Below are 12,183 nucleotides of genomic sequence, written 5' to 3' on the forward strand. Positions count from 1 at the left end.
GCGGGGGTCCCTTCCCAGCCCCTGACGGTGCCCCTCGGCAGGACCCCATGGCCCCGGCTGCCACCGGGGCTCCGTGCCATCAGCACTCGCAGGCGCTGACAGACGGAACCGGCGAGGGGCTGGCGGGGGCCGGAAACTCCTGATCCCTCTTTATCTGCCCCTCGCCCTGCTCTCTCATCTCCCCGTCATGCTCTCCATCTCGCCTGGTATCTCACATTCCTATTCCTGCGCCTCCCCAGCTGCTGGGGGGTTTGCCCACCCCTCACAGCACCCTGTGGCTCCCCCATCCCAGCAGCAGTAGGGGGTCCTGGACATCCCCTGGGACCTGCTGGGCTCACTGCCAGTAGGGAACGTCAGCCCTGAGCGAGGGGAGGCACCTCAGGTGCCCCCACCCCGTGTCTGCATGCTGAGTGTCAGCCGGAGCAGCAGGCAGGTGCCTGGGACAGGGCTCCGTGGCTGCCACATGTTGTGGGTTGGAGTGGGAGGAAAGGCTCAGGCCCAGCTCAGCATCATCATGTGCACTGAGAAGGTCAAGGAGGCTTGCTGCCGTCTTTCCCAAATATTCCAGCTGCTCCTGGGCCAGAATCCAGCTTGGGTACCATCTCAAAATCAAGCACGAACCTTTCACTTGGCTCTCCTGGCACCCCTGACCCCCACCGCTCCATTGCCAACCCGCTGCCCCAGCTGGGCAGGCTGGCAGCGAGGGAGCCGGGAGCTGCAGTTAATGTGGCTGCCCCTAAAGACACTGCCAGAGATCAGCTAATCTGATAATTACAGCAACAAAAGCCATTTAGACAAACCATGACCTGACCCTGGGAGCTTGGAATGAAAACATTTTACCCTCCTCTGTCTGGATCCCGCACTGAGAAAACATCTGTATTGGGAGGACAGCTGGGAAACCAGCCCCTGCTCCGCGCCCGCTGGGACGGGCTGGGACTCTGCTCCCTGCATCCCACCTCAGCACGAGGTGGGCAGCACCTGAGGGGGGGAAGCCTAAACCCTTCCATGATGCCAAGGTCGAGGGCATCCTGGTGCTGGGCTCTTTGGTGAGGAAGAGGATGAGGCAGAGGCCAGAGGGGTGCGAGGGCGGATCTTGTGAGGGGGAGTGAAGGGGATGGGGGGAGTGGAGCTCATCTGCGCCCTCCCAGAAAGGGCTTTTTTCCAAGCCCAGGTGAGGCTTGATGGATGTGGGGGGCAGCACCTGGTCCCCATGTGTCCCCGCATCCCTGCAGCAGCCTGAGCTCTCTGGGAGCTGGGCTGGGTGCCGAGCCCCCCCTGCCTCTGGGGAGGGGCTGAGCGTGGGGGGCCGTGCCTGCGTGTGGCTGGTGGTGCATGCCTGGGGGGCTCCATCAGGCCAGCTGAGGTGTGCGAGCCCTCCCGTTGAGTGGCAGGTCATTGCTGGCTGTCAGTCGGAGGCAGGAGATGAAGGGAGGGATGCCTCAGGGCCGGCTCCCATGTTTCTCCTGCTTTTACATACATTTTGGTGGCACCTTTTGTGTAGGCTGGGGAGATGAAAGCTCAGGGCCAGAGGGATCTTGCTAAAGCACAGCCACCCGGCTCGGGGGCCCAGCAGCCTGCTGCTTTGTGCCTGTCTGTCTCGTTCCTGCATCTGTTCCCAGAGGAGCTCTGCTCTGCACCGCCAAGGGCACAGGACACGGGGCAGGCTGGGGGCACCCAGGAGCACCGGCAGGTAACTCCTGCTGGGTCAGCGACCCTGGGCTGGCGGGCAAGGGCAGCAGCACAGACGGTCTCTCACCATCAGCTGAGCTCGTGCTGCCCAGGAGCCCCCGAGGAAAGGGAGCAAGACAGTGCTGGTTTGGGGAAACTGCGTTTTTCCTGCAAATGGCTCTGCTCAGCCTGCTCCGGCGGTCCCGAGCAGTGGCTTGGTGCAGCCAGCTTGGCACGCAGCACCCCTGCGCCTTTGTGACTTCTCTGCTCTGTACTGGGAAAGGGCTTGGCCATGTCCCCAAATATCCCAGTGCTCTTTGGAGAGGGGTAGGATTAGAAACCAGTACGTGCATTAGGAGCCTGCCGGTCTAGGGACTCCCCGACACTTCTGTCTGCTCCAGAAATAGGATGTTCTAAGCACCCTTGCTCAGCTTTTCCCATGGCAGCATCCCTCTTGTGCAAGGCTTTGCTCCTCCTGAGCAGAAAACATGACTCACCCCATGGGCTCCCCCCATGGACTTCTGGTGCCATTTGTCTCATCAGCCACCTCCCTGCGCTGCCCTGCAGCAGCCCCCATTCAGCAGCACCCACACACCTCAGGAGAGGTGTACCCTCACTTACTGTGAGGGTGGTGGAGCACTGGAACAGGTTGCCCAGGGAGGTGGTTGAGGTCCTATCCCTGGAGATATTCAAGGTGAGGCTCGATGAGGCCCTGGGCAACCTGGTCTAGTTGGGGGTGTCCCTGCTGACTGCGGGGGGGTCGGACTAGATGACCTTTGGAGATCCCTTCCAGCCTGGGCAATTCTATGACTCTATGACCCAAGTCCTCTTCATCCCGTTAGGGTCAGAGTTAAGCTCAGGGTTAGGGCCAAGGGTGAGGTGAGATTTAAGGTTGGGGTTGGAGTTAAGGGTAGGGGTTAGAGTTAAGGGTAGGGTTCGGAGTCGAGGGTGAGGTGAGATTTAAGGTTGGGGTTAGAGTTAAGGGTAGGGTTCGGAGTCGTTCTCACAGCACCTCAGTAGGGTCAGGCCTTTGCAGGGCTTCACAGAAGAGACCCGAAGCCCTTTCTGGGTTTCCGTGCAGCCTTTTCTCATGACCTGATACAGGTTTTAACTCAAGTCGGCCTAAAAACCCCACCAGGGCCAAGGCTTTGTTCCGGCGCTGTTATCTTGCTCCTCTGCCTTTCCCGTTTCAGCCTTTTCTCCCGGGGCTGGCAGGCCGCTGTGCCGCCGGGCAGCGCTGCCTCCCCCCTGCTCCCATGCCGAGCAGAAAGCACACGGGGCCGTTCTTCCAGGTGCTGCCCGAAGCCGGGGGAGGCGAGCGCTGTGTCCCCCCGGGGTCCCCCCCAGCCAGCCGGGCTGTGGAGCCACCGACGGCATGGGAGGAGGGGGGCGAGGCGCCAAACTGGTTTTCGGAGGGCTCTTGGCTGAGCTGACAAAGGGAGCGCACGACACTTCGGGCTGTCTGCGAACGCGGCCGGGGACAGCGGGTCCTTCCCCGTCCCGTCCCCCCGTGTTCCGTGTCACGAGGGGCTGGGGAGGTGTCGCGCTGGCGGGGCTGCTCCTCGCAACGTCCTGCCCGTTTCCCCCCGAGCCTTTCCCAGGTGCCGCGGCATCGCGGGCGGATTCGCACCGGCGTCTGAAACCCCTTGAGCCGCCCGGCGGGTTCCTCTCGCAGCCGGTCACGCACCGTGGGGCAGCCAGCCCCCTCCCCGGGGGGATGCCGGGGCGGCCCCGGGCCACCCCCAGCCTGTCCCGCCGGAGCCGGTCAAAGCCCTGAGGCTGCGGGAGAAGCGGCGGGGCCGCACCGGGCGGAGCTGCCGGCCGCGGTGCGATGCGCGGGCCGGCTCTGCCCTCTGCCGACACCCCGCGGCACCGCCGCCGCTCACCGGCCGCCTGCCGCCCCCGGCCGGAGGCTCTTGCTGGGAGGGGAAGGACCCCCAGCCGAGACCGGGGCTCCCCCGGGGCTGGGAGGGTCTCGGGGGACTATCCCACCTGCAGGTGGCTGGGAATCGGGAAAGTGCCTTAAAAAGCGGGGAGGCAGAACCAGGGAATTGTCAGAGTTGGAAGGGACCTCCAGAGACCCTCCAGTCCAACCCCCCGGCCAAAGCAGGGCTGCCCAGAGCACATCACTCAGGAGCATCCATTGGGGCTTGAAGATCTCCAGAGAAGGGGACTCCACACCCTCCCTGGGCAGCCTCTGCCAGGGCTCTGCCACCCTCACCCCAAACAAGTTCTTCCTCCCATTGCAGTGGAGCTTCCCATGGTCCAGCTTGTGCCCGTTGCCCCTCGGCCTGTCACTGGGAACCACTGGAAAGAGTCCGGCTCCATCCTCCTTCAACCCCCCTTTAGAGACTTGTCAGCATGAAGAAGGTCTCCCCTCAGCCTTCTCTTCTCCAGGCTCAAGAGCCCCAGCTCTCTCAGCCTTTCCTCATCAGGGAGATGCTCCAACCCCTCCATCCTCTCTGTTGCCCTACGCTGGACTCTCTCCAGCAGTTCCCTGTCTCTCTTGAACTGGGGAGCCCAGCACTGGAGGCAGGATTCCAGTTGTGGCCTCCCCAGTGCAGAGCAGAGGGGGAGAATGACCTCCCTCCACCTCCTGGCCACACTCTGCCCTACGCAGCCCAGGATCCCATTGGCCCGATTCCAGTTGTGGCCTCCCCAGTGCAGAGCAGAGGGGGAGAATGACCTCCCTCCACCTCCTGGCCACACTCTGCCCTACGCAGCCCAGGATCCCGTTGGCCCGTGACCCGCCCTGGGGCTGACACACGGCCGGGCACGGCACCGTCCTGCATATCCCCGGTCCCGCACCGTGCCGGGGCTGCTGTGCGCCCCGGGGCCGATCTCCACCCGCACCGACTCCGCACCCCAGGGCACCCGCGTACTCCCGCGTCGCCCGGGTCCCCTCTGCGGGGACCGCGCCCCCCCCCAGCGCTGCGGCCCCGAGCACGGGCGCAGAGCAGCGCTGCCGCGGGCACGGTATCCCCAGCAGCGTCACGTTCCACGGGGCTTCGCCACCCGGCACCCTATCGCTGCCGCGCCGGGACAACCCCCCCTACCGGGCGCTGCAGTCCCACAGCTCCGGTGGCGGCCCTGCGCCCCCCAGGCTGCCGGCGCCCCCCAGGCTGCCGGCCCCCCCCGAGCGGGCTCCCGGTCCCGGTGCAGGGCAGCAGCCACCTTCCCGCGCCCCCGGAGCGCTGCGCCCCGCGGCCGCCCCGTCAATCCGCGCGCGCCACGGAAGGGGCGGGGCCAAGGAGCCGCCGCCCGCCAATAGGCAGCGCCCGCGCCTCCGCCCCGCGAGCGTCACTGAGCGCGGCGGCCCCGTCTCCCTCCGCCATTGGCTGCCCGCGCCCCGCCCCGGAGGGGACAGCGGGGGCGGGGCCGCTGGCCGCTCGCTGATTGGCCACGTGGCGCGGCGGCCCCGCCCCCGGCGGTGAAGGTGAGCGTCTCCTCCAGGCGCCGCGCGCCGCCTGCTACCGGAGCGCAGGGGAGCGGAGGGGCCCGCGCCGCCATGGCCGCCTCCATCTTCACCGCCGTGCCCCGCGCCCCGCCCGTCGCCGTCTTCAAGCTCACGGCGGATTTCCGGGAGGACGGGGACTCCCGGAAGGTCAACCTGGGCGTGGGCGGTGAGTCCGCGGCCTCCCCCGGCCCGGCGGGGGGCACTCTCCGCGGCGTGGGGGGGGAGGCCGGCCGGGGGTGTCCCCGCGACGGGCCCGGCGCCCGCTGGAGAGGCCGGGCGGGAGTAACGGTGCCCGGGCACGGAAGGTCACCGGGCGGCGAGTAGCGCCTGGCGGGGTGCCCGGTGGGGGGGCGGGGAGCGGGGTCACCGGCGGCGTCAAGGTCGTGGGGGCGGCCCTGCCGGCATCGGGTGTCGGTGCCCGGGGCAGGCCCGACGCGTTCCCCCCGGGCGCGGAACGGAGGGCTCTCCCTCTCCCTGGCAGCCTACCGCACGGACGAGGGGCAGCCATGGGTCCTGCCGGTGGTGAAGAAGGTGGAGCAGATGATCGCCGGGGACAACAGCCTCAACCACGAGTACCTGCCCATCCTGGGCCTGCCCGAGTTCCGCGCCAACGCCTCCCGCATCGCCCTGGGGGACGACAGCCCCGCCATCAAGGAGAACCGGGTAGGTTACGGGGGGGCAGCGAGAGCCCCCCTTGCTGGGACCCCCGGGGTGTCTCTGGTGGGGCCAGCAGATGAGCAGAGACGTGTGGAGTGGGTGCGTTTTGGCAGGATTTTGGGGGTTTTCTCTGATGTGGCCTTCACTGGTTGGAGGTTACTTGATGAACCGGTGGACATGAAGGTGTTTGTGCAAGTGGTTGTAGTTTTTTTGGGAAAAGGCCAAAGGTGCTCTGTGGTTAGAACTTGTTTTTCCCTTCATCGTTTAAGGGTTGTCTCACAGGAAACTGAAGTCAGAAAATAGACCACTTTTCCTGAACCAGCCAGGGACCTGCTCTGTGCCAAAAAGTAGCAGAAACAACTGGAGTCTATTTATAACTGTGTCGGGATGGGCCTGGGCACCGAGGGAGGTTGAAGACCACTGGGAGGGATGGTGTCCTGGCTGGGACAACCCCTGGGAACATGTCTGGGATCCTCAGCCTGGAGAAGAGAAGGCTCCGGGGAGACCTTATAACGGCCTTCCAGTGCCTGAAGGGGCTACAGGAGAGATGGGGAGGGACTCTTCGTTAGGAAGTGGAACCATAGGACAAGGGGTAATGGTTTTAAACTGAAAGAGGGAAGATTTAGATTAGATATTAGGAAGAAATTCTTTGCTGTGAGGGTGGTGAGAGCCTAGCAGAGGCTGCCGAGAGAAGCTGTGGCTGCCCCATCCCTGGAGGGGGTCAAGGCCAGGCTGGATGGGGCTTGGAGCAACCTGGTGTGGTGGGAGGGGTCCCTGCTCAGGGCAGGGGGGTTGGAACTGGATGGGCTTTAAGGTCCCTTCCAACTCTGACCGTTCTATGGTTCTATGATCCTGTCTTGCTGTTGCAAACACCTCTGTTTCCTGTGCACTGTAACCAGCTGGGCCCTGCTGGCTCCTCTCTCCGTTGCAGATTGGGAGTGTTCAGTCCCTGGGTGGGACGGGCGCGCTGCGTATCGGTGCGGAGTTCCTGAGGCGGTGGTACAACGGGAACAACAACACAGCCACCCCGGTGTACATCTCCGCTCCCTCCTGGGGTGAGTGCTGTCGCCTCTGCCGCCGCTTCCCCGCAGGGAGCCCTCGGTTCGGTGTGGGGGGAACAGCTCAGCTCCTTGCTGGTCCCTGGGCAGTGGGAGAGGAGCCTTTCCCTTGTGGGTAAAGAGAGTGTAAGCGTCTCCATCACATATTTGGGTGACATTTAGGGAGACACTGGAGAAGGTGGCTTGTTGGAGGTGAGGCTTGCTTTTCTGAGAAGTGATCTCTTTCCTCAGAGAACCACAACTCTGTGTTTGTGGATGCTGGCTTTAAAGATATCAGAACCTACCACTACTGGGATGCTGCCAAGAGGGGTCTGGATCTCCAGGGGCTGCTGGATGACATGGAGGTGAGTAAAACTGGTGTAGGACAAGCTGAGCTTGGTGCTGTGCTGCCAGCAGCTGGCTGGGCTCCTGCGCTGTGCCTGGAAGTGGATTTCTAGGAAAGAAGCTGCTGGTGCCCAGAGCAGCACGGGGCTTCTCCCTCTGCTGTGGGTGCCCAGTCTCATCGGTGCACATGACCAAGACCTGCTCTCTTCTCAGAAAGCCCCAGAGTTCTCAATTTTCATCCTCCATGCCTGTGCACACAACCCAACGGGCACAGACCCTACTCCGGACCAGTGGAAGCAGATTGCTGCTGTTATGAAGGTATGGGCTGCTGCTGGGGCTAAAGCAGAGCTGAGGGGACAGATAGCTCTTGAGCCAGCTGGAGGTGGGCTGCAGGGAATGGCATGAGATGTGGCAGGAGCTGGAAGAGTCCCACGGGGCAGGTGTTAAAAGGCAGAGGCTGGCAGGATGCTGCTCCTCTGTGCTCAGATAATAGAAGCATCCCACTTCTGCTTCCTCCAAGTTCTTGCTTTCTGACTCGGTGGCATGGGCTGCAGTGAGGTTTCTCATGCTGGAAAGATTCTCCAGCTGCACCTGCTCTCACTGGTGCTGGATAGTAGGAGGTGAGGTGAGGGATCTCTTGTGCTCTGTGTCCCCCAGAATGGGGAGGAGGCAGCTGGTCTATTTTTTTCCTGCATTTGGCCTTTTTGTGACCGCTTTAGTCTTCCTATTCCTTTACCCCAGTAGAAGGAAAGTATCCCAGTCTGGTGTTGCCGGACAATGTTTCCTTTGTATTCACCCAGAAGCTCAATGGTCATTTTTCCCTCCCGTGGGGACAGCGGGGGGGAAGGTGAAGGCTGTGGGGGAGGGGTGTCCCTCTAACACTGTTCCTCCTTGCAGCGACGGTTCCTGTTTCCGTTCTTCGATTCGGCGTACCAAGGCTTTGCCTCTGGCAGCCTGGACAAGGATGCCTGGGCTGTGCGATACTTTGTCTCCGAGGGCTTTGAGCTCTTCTGTGCACAGTCGTTTTCCAAGAACTTTGGGCTCTACAGTGAGTGTCTGGCAGTAAGCCAGTAAGCAGTGGCATCGTGCTCAGGCAGAGGGGGCTGGCATACTGGGGGGTGGGCTAGGGAGAGCTCTGCTTTGCCCTGATGCCTGGGACCGATGGCTCACCCCTCTTGGCTTGTCCACAGATGAACGTGTGGGGAACCTGACCGTGGTGGGGAAGGATGCAGACAACGTGCAGCGTGTGCTTTCCCAGATGGAGAAGATTGTGCGCACCACTTGGTCCAACCCTCCCTCCCAGGGGGCACGCATTGTGGCAACCACACTTTCTTCCCCGCAGCTCTTTGCTGAGTGGTACGTGTGTCCAGGGCTGGTGGGAGAGGGGAAGGAGGGGGAAAGCTGTCTCCCTGAGTGCCAGCCTTGGCCACGTGGCTCCAAACCAGGGGGGTGCTTGTCCTCACACTCTGCTTCCTGCCTTCTGCAGGAAGGACAATGTGAAGACGATGGCAGATCGTGTCTTGCTCATGCGGTCAGAGCTTCGGTCTCGCCTGGAGTCCCTTGGGACCCCGGGCACCTGGAACCACATCACGGAGCAGATCGGCATGTTCAGCTTCACAGGGCTGAACCGTAAGTACCCAGTGACCTGGGGAAGGGAGGGTTGGGTGAGGACAGTTTTGCTGGGTGTAAGCTGGGCTGAAGCTGGGCTGAAGCAGTCCAGGCAAGAAACTCTTGGGGACCTCTCTGGAGACCCGTGCCTGGGTAGGGATGAAGCATCAGGCAGCCTGGTATCGCTGCCTCCGTGCCTGGGTAGGGATGAAGCATCAGGCAGGATTTTAGTGCTCAGTGCTGGAAGTTGTGTGCTTGTTGTGAAAGATTCAAGCAGCCCTGACTGGTTCTTTGGGCTTTTCTGAGCTGTGGGGTCACTGTTCTGACCTGATGTCCACTTTTTTTCTCCAGCTAAGCAGGTGGAATACATGATCAAGGAAAAACACATCTACCTGATGGCTAGTGGGCGCATCAACATGTGTGGCCTGACTACCAAGAACCTGGACTATGTGGCAAAGTCCATCCATGAAGCTGTCACAAAAATCCAGTGAAGCACATGAACAACCAAACTCACATGAAGTCACCAAAGCTGTAGTGTGTAGTCCCGTCTTTCTCTGCTCATGGCTTGCCTTGTCCCACACCTCTTGAGGGTTTAATAAAGATGGGGGCAGTAGCTCAATCAGGGATAATAATTTGTTGATACTTTTTGAAATACCCCTTGCAATATGGGTAAGGCAGTGGCCCCAGAAGGGTGGGAGCAGCATGACCTGCTTTGGCTCTTGTTTGACTGACAGCAGCTTGATCTTCAGGTACTTAGAGCTGTATCTTTAGCACATGCAAATCAGCTCCATGTAACTGCTCAGTTTGATCTAGGTGAAGTCTGGTGCCAGTGCAATATGCTGTAGGATAACAGCCCAAATCCGTCGGGATCTCGTATGGCTTGTAAACTAATGTCACTCTAGTATTTTGGGGGAAGGTGAAGCTGTCGCTGGCTTCCCCCCCACCCACTTCTGAGTCTTAAGCGAGCAAACATTCGTAATTGTGGTAATTGCTGCTTTGTGTTGCTGACAGAAGATTAAACCTCCATCTCTGAACACTACCCCTGCCTTGTGTGATGCTGTGCTGTCAGGCTGTGCTGGCCTCTTCCCAGCGTGAGGATAAAGCCTCAGCATCCTGGTTTGTCTGCTGGGTCTTACTCCATTTGTTTCAAGGCTTTCCCGTTCTCCCTCCCGGTGTGTTGCAGTTCTGATGATCGTGGTTGCTACTAACAGGGCACAGTCCTGTTGTGAAAGTGTAGTGGAGAGCTCCCCGTGACTCTACACGAAGCTGACCTGTTTCTTCCACGTCTGGCTTGTGTTCTTCTTTCTGCCCCCTGCTCTGCTCTGCCCAGCCTCTCCTGTCCATCTGCATGTGCTTGCTTTCTGGAGGGCTGTGTGTTACCCACCCATCTGCCGTCCCTCCCTGGCCCAGAGCTCCCTGCCTGCTGTCAGTGTGGCAAAATGCGGATCTTCCCTCTTCTTGCTTCTCAGCAGGCCCCTGGTGAACCACCACCTCCTCTCCCTGGCTTCAGCGGGGCCTGTCAGCAACAGCCTGTGTTTCTGGCACTGGAAAAGAGCTGGGACCATCTGCTTCTGCTCTCTGCAGTCTCTGTCTGCAGCTCTATCTGTGATATATTATCACCTTGATAGAGCAGCCTCCTGCCAAGATCTTGGGGAAGAAAGAGGAACTTTCCTCGGGTCTGTTGGTGGTAGTCACTGCTGCCCTGATGGATCTCGCTTGTGCTGCAGCCTGGACAGCCAAGGTGGGAATGGTGCCTTATTCCCTTGCTGTGTTTGCAGAGAGACAGCACGTGGGGTCTTGTTTGTCCTTCTCAAAACAGCATTTGTGTCACATGGGAACGTGAGCCAAAGGCAGCCTTTCCTCTGTGCAGGTGGGGAGCTTCTCTGGGCATCCATCCACAGCTGGAATGATGGGGCAGTGGTTCAAGGGTCATTTCTAGGGGCCATCTCAGGAGAGGGAGTTGAAGGAACCAGCTCTCCTTTTGTTATTTCTGATGTCTGCCTACACTTCTGTTCTTGCAGCCCTGGGCATCCATCCACAGCTGGAATGATGGGGCAGTGGTTCAAGGGTGGTTTCTAGGGGCCATGTCAGGAGAGGGAGTTGAGGAAACCAGCTCTCCTTTTGTTATTTCTGATGTCTGCCTACACTTCTGTTCTTGCAGCCCTCTAGGTGCGGAGCTACCCCACACATGCTCCACACCAGTCCTTTGCTAGCCTTCCTAGCCTTGGTTTTCCTAATGGGTGACCTAAATTTCTCCCTTTCTGTGGTGTAAGCTCATTACCCATTATCCCATTTCCCATGGCAACAGAGGACAGATTATTCCTTTCCTCTTTGCAACAGCTTTTTATGTATCTGAAAACTTTCTCTCTCCCCTTCACATCCTTTACTGGTTGAGATTAAGCGACCCTGTTTCCTTCAGCCTTTGGGGTAGGTTGTTTTTCAGCCCTTGCTTTCCTCTGGCCTCCTTTCAATTGCTGGGTGTTTCCTGAGAAGGGCAGTGCCCGGACAGAGATGCAGTTGTTCCAGCTCAAGTTTTATCAGCAAATTTATGAGATTTCTGTCACTATCTGTCAGGCTCTACCAGCACATGTATCCCACTATTGTGTTTGCAACAGCACGATATTAACTCCTGATCTTCCCCAGCCCTTGTCTGCGCTTCTGTGGTGGGATTCTGAGTGCTGCCAAGGGCTTTCCTGGCAACACGAGCAACAGAGAGCCTGGGTTCACAGGGAGAAATTGGGAAGCCCTTGCTGACCTGGTCAGCCCCCCCTGGTTGGGGGTGACCTCCTCGAGAGCAGCTCTGAGAAGAAAGACCTGGGAGTCCTGGTGGACAACAGGATGCCCAGGAGCCAGCAATGGGCCCTGGTGGCCAAGAAGGCCAAGGGCATCCTGGGGGGCATCAGGAAGAGTGTGAGCAGCAGGTGGAGGGAGGTCATCCTGCCCCTCTGCTCTGCCCTGGGGAGGCCCCAGCTGGAGCACTGGGACCAGTTGTGGGCTCCCCAGTTCCAGAAGGACAGGGAACTGCTGGAGAGGGGACAGCAGAGGCTACAGAGATGATGAGGGGCCTGGAGCATCTCTCTGATGAGGAAAGACTGAGGGACTTGGGGCTTTTGAGTCTGGAAAAGAGAAGGCTGAGGGGGGATCTGATCAACACCTATAAATACTTCAAGGGTGGGTGTCAGGAGGATGGGGCTGGTGTTTTTTCAGTGGTGCCCAGGGACAGGACAAGAGGGAACGGGCACAAACTTGAACACGGGAAGCTCCACCTACACATGAGGAGAAACTTCTTTCCTGTGAGGGTGGCAGAGCCCTGGCAGAGGCTGCCCAGAGAGGTGGTGGAGTCTCCTTCTCTGGAGACATTCAAACCCCACCTGGACACGTTCCTGTGGGACCTGCTCTGGGTGGCCCTGC

The 12,183-nt window shown here is 60.3% G+C and overlaps 1 protein-coding gene across 1 annotated transcript; it reads left to right on the forward strand.

Annotated features, from left to right (window-relative positions):
• Nucleotides 1-5,080: 5,080 nt before the first annotated feature.
• Nucleotides 5,081-9,811, forward strand: GOT1 (glutamic-oxaloacetic transaminase 1, soluble). Its single transcript, XM_014958936.1, has 9 exons — nt 5,081-5,291; nt 5,607-5,788; nt 6,714-6,837; nt 7,072-7,184; nt 7,378-7,482; nt 8,062-8,212; nt 8,355-8,520; nt 8,651-8,793; nt 9,124-9,811. Exons 1-9 carry the CDS (start codon nt 5,177-5,179, stop codon nt 9,261-9,263), a joined length of 1,239 nt encoding a protein of 412 aa, XP_014814422.1. The 5' UTR covers nt 5,081-5,176; the 3' UTR covers nt 9,264-9,811.
• The last annotated feature ends 2,372 nt before the right edge of the window (nt 9,812-12,183 follow it).

The sequence above is a fragment of the Calidris pugnax genome, unplaced genomic scaffold (assembly GCF_001431845.1).
Source record: "Calidris pugnax isolate Ruff unplaced genomic scaffold, ASM143184v1 scaffold4, whole genome shotgun sequence".
Taxonomy (NCBI): Eukaryota; Metazoa; Chordata; class Aves; order Charadriiformes; family Scolopacidae; genus Calidris; species Calidris pugnax.

What these genes read in the sequence shown, in the direction of transcription:
- GOT1 (XM_014958936.1), top strand. Translation starts at nt 5,177, where the DNA reads ATGGCCGCCTCCATCTTCACCGCCGTGCCCCGCGCCCCGCCCGTCGCC. An exon ending in AGATTGCTGCTGTTATGAAG is followed by an intron (nt 7,483 to 8,061) that starts GTATGGGCTGCT and finishes TCCTCCTTGCAG; the next exon opens with CGACGGTTCCTGTTTCCGTT. An exon ending in CCGCAGCTCTTTGCTGAGTG is followed by an intron (nt 8,521 to 8,650) that starts GTACGTGTGTCC and finishes TGCCTTCTGCAG; the next exon opens with GAAGGACAATGTGAAGACGA.